At 56.6% G+C, this 2,658-nt stretch overlaps 1 protein-coding gene across 1 annotated transcript in view; it reads right to left on the bottom strand.

Annotated features, from left to right (window-relative positions):
• Positions 1-1,398: 1,398 nt before the first annotated feature.
• CCDC124 (coiled-coil domain containing 124) overlaps positions 1,399-2,658 on the bottom strand; it is a 7,104-nt gene continuing 5,844 nt past the window's right edge. The window contains exons 2-4 of the mRNA XM_010023718.1: positions 2,468-2,654; positions 2,018-2,132; positions 1,399-1,701 (exon numbers count right to left, since the gene is read on the bottom strand). Coding sequence (XP_010022020.1) covers positions 1,497-1,701; positions 2,018-2,132; positions 2,468-2,654 — 507 coding nt within the window. The 3' untranslated portion in view covers positions 1,399-1,496. The remainder of the gene's footprint in view (positions 1,702-2,017; positions 2,133-2,467; positions 2,655-2,658) is intronic.

A 2,658-nucleotide genomic window follows, 5' to 3' on the forward strand; every position in this document is an offset into this window, starting at 1 on the left:
CCCCACTTTTCTTCCTTCAACAAGTTCAGAGGGTTTGGGGTTTATTATTTTTAATGGGGTTCAAACACAACAAACTCCTCACAGAACAGAGTGGGGGGAGACCGGGCACCTTCCTCTCTGCCTTTACCTGGGGGGGGCACACACCCCGGCCCAGCTGCCCCCTCAGCAGAGTGCAAGAGAGCCCCAAAACAGCAGCTGCTGCTGCTCAACCCACCTAAGTGCAAATGCTGCTGCCGCCTCCAAGACTCCAGCACCACTCAGGAGTGACCCTGTACAGGGACAGGGGCCACCCACTGCCCGGGATGAGCCCTGGTGGTGCCACACCATGGCAAGAAATGCCAGCGGGATGCTGAGCTAGCCCTGGGGTTGGCATTCCCTGGTTATCCACACGGGTAAAGCACCAGCTGCAACGGGCATGGGTTTAGGTCATAGGAAGGAGTTTCATTCCCAAAGGAGACCAGAAAAGATGTGAAAAGAGGGAAGAGAGGAAGTCCCAGTGCTTGGTCATGGAGAGGGGCTCACCCATTTCTCCTGGAGCATTGGCACAGGCAGGTTTGTGCCCTCACTGCAGCAGTGGCTGAGCTGACATTCCCAATCCCCTTCCAGAGGCTCCTGCTCGAGCCTGGGAGCAGGCAGGGGAAGCAGTGATGGGAGAAGCAGAGACGTCCCTCCTTGAGGCAGCTCGTGGGTTGTGCAGGGTCACAGCACCTCCAGGAGCTCCTGTCCTGCCAGCAGTGTGTGAGGCTCTGGGCAAGGCCACCAGGGAAGTGACACAGAGGAGTGTGGCACCAGTGTCCTGCAGGGACTGCGCTGTGCTGGGGGATTTCTCTTCTTCCTCCTTGAAGATGGAAGGTTATTTTCTCTCTTCCCCCTTAACTCTTTGCTGACAGAGCTTCTGCTCCTGTTGTGGTTCCTCCTCCCCATCTAACTCCAGTTGAGACCCAGAGGTGGCCAGCAGCAAGCAATGCCAACGGCAATCCCAGTCTGTAATCAATGTGAGGACATCTCAGCACCCAAGATGACATGAGCAACAGCAAGTGGGTACCTTCCTCATGGTGGTTGCAAGAAATACTCACCCTGAAGAGGACGAGGATGTGGCGCAGCCACAGCAGAGTTGGGGTGATGCAGTTTGGGTGAGGTCCAGCCTGGAAGTGGGTCCTGGGGGTCCCCACCTTGGCAGGCAGCAGTGCTGAGGCTGCACCCTGGGAGCACTGAAGGGCTGGAAGCGAGTTAGTAGCTTGTTTTTGTTGTAAGACAAGTGGCTTGGGGGACAGGAAGGTGGTGGTGTGTCCTGGTTGTGCTGCACCACCACGCCCAGGGGGACAGGACCATGCAGGGTCCTGAGCCGTGGCCTCGTACTTATCTTAAAGAACAGACAGAAACTGGGGGTAAAACAAAAGGAGAGGAGGTTCCTTGTGTCTCCTGTTCTCCTTGGAGCAGAGCCCTGGGGGCTCCAGCCCACTGTCCGTGGAGGGGGTGATTGCTCAGCTCTAGTTCTACTTTTGGCTGTTGTAAGCCTTGTGCCGCTGGTTCATGGGGTTTTCTGGAGACTTCATCCACTCCTTCTTGAGGAGCTGCTTGAGCTGGGACAGGCGCATGTTGGGGTTCTCCTGCTTCAGGCGCGGCAGGTTGAGCTCCTCGAAGGCGGTGAAGGCGGCTTTCATCCGGCGCTCCGGGTGCCGGTCCAGGTCATTGGCAACACTGCCAGGAGGGAATTCAGAGGGAGCCACAAGTCAGAGCCACCTCCAGCAGCACCACTGAACCCCTGTCAGCACAACCAAGTGCCTACAGAGTAACTTGGGTGATAAAGCAGGAAGCCCCGTGATACTCCTCCCACCCACTCCAAATACCCTCCACAGAACAAGAGGCCAAGGGACAGGTCCTGTTCTTGCTGTTGAGATAGGAAGTGACAATCAGAGAATAAAGAGGAGCCAGATCTTGGGGAGGATCTGCAAGGATTTCTCCGATGGGAAGCAACACCTTCAAATGAGAGCACTGCTGTGATACAGCCACGTACCTGAGGACAGCAATGGCATCTTCGATCGTCCTGGCCTCCACTGATCCTTCCTCCAGCACCCTTCTGTTGACGTTCTCTTCCAAGGGGACCTCCAAGTGAGTCTTCTCCTTCTCCACTGCACAGGAAGGGGGAAAAGGGAGAGCCGTGAATGTCAAATCCAGCCTGTGCAACACCCTCACAAGGTTTTCCAAAGCATTCTGAGGAAACCCAATCAGAGCTCGGTCCCAGTCCTCTGCAGCTCTGTTCCTCCACCTCAGGGTGACAGGAGGTTTCTTCTTCCCCTGATCTGAGTGTTAGACCCAGCAAAACATGCAGCACACAACAGCTACAGGCAGCTCTTGCTTTCCAAACACCTTGTCCTTACTGCAGCAGGGGGGAAGGAAGGAAGACCCCCCTCCCCCCTCCCAGCCCCCCCATGGCCATCAGGGCCTTTCTGTGGTACCACCAAACCTGTCTCTGCATTCTCCTTCTGCTGCTGGTCTTTCCTGATTGTCTCCTCGATCTGGGCCCTGGTGACTTTGCCTGGAGTGACCTGCTTGGGTGACTTCCCCTTCAGCTTTGAGTCTTCCTCCTCCAGCAGGCGCTGCAGCTCCTTCTTGCGCTCCAGCTGCTCCAGGCGCCGCTTCTCCCCCCCTTCCTCG

Source organism: Nestor notabilis, unplaced genomic scaffold, assembly GCF_000696875.1.
Source record: "Nestor notabilis isolate BGI_N333 unplaced genomic scaffold, ASM69687v1 scaffold23931, whole genome shotgun sequence".
NCBI lineage: Eukaryota > Metazoa > Chordata > Aves > Psittaciformes > Psittacidae > Nestor > Nestor notabilis.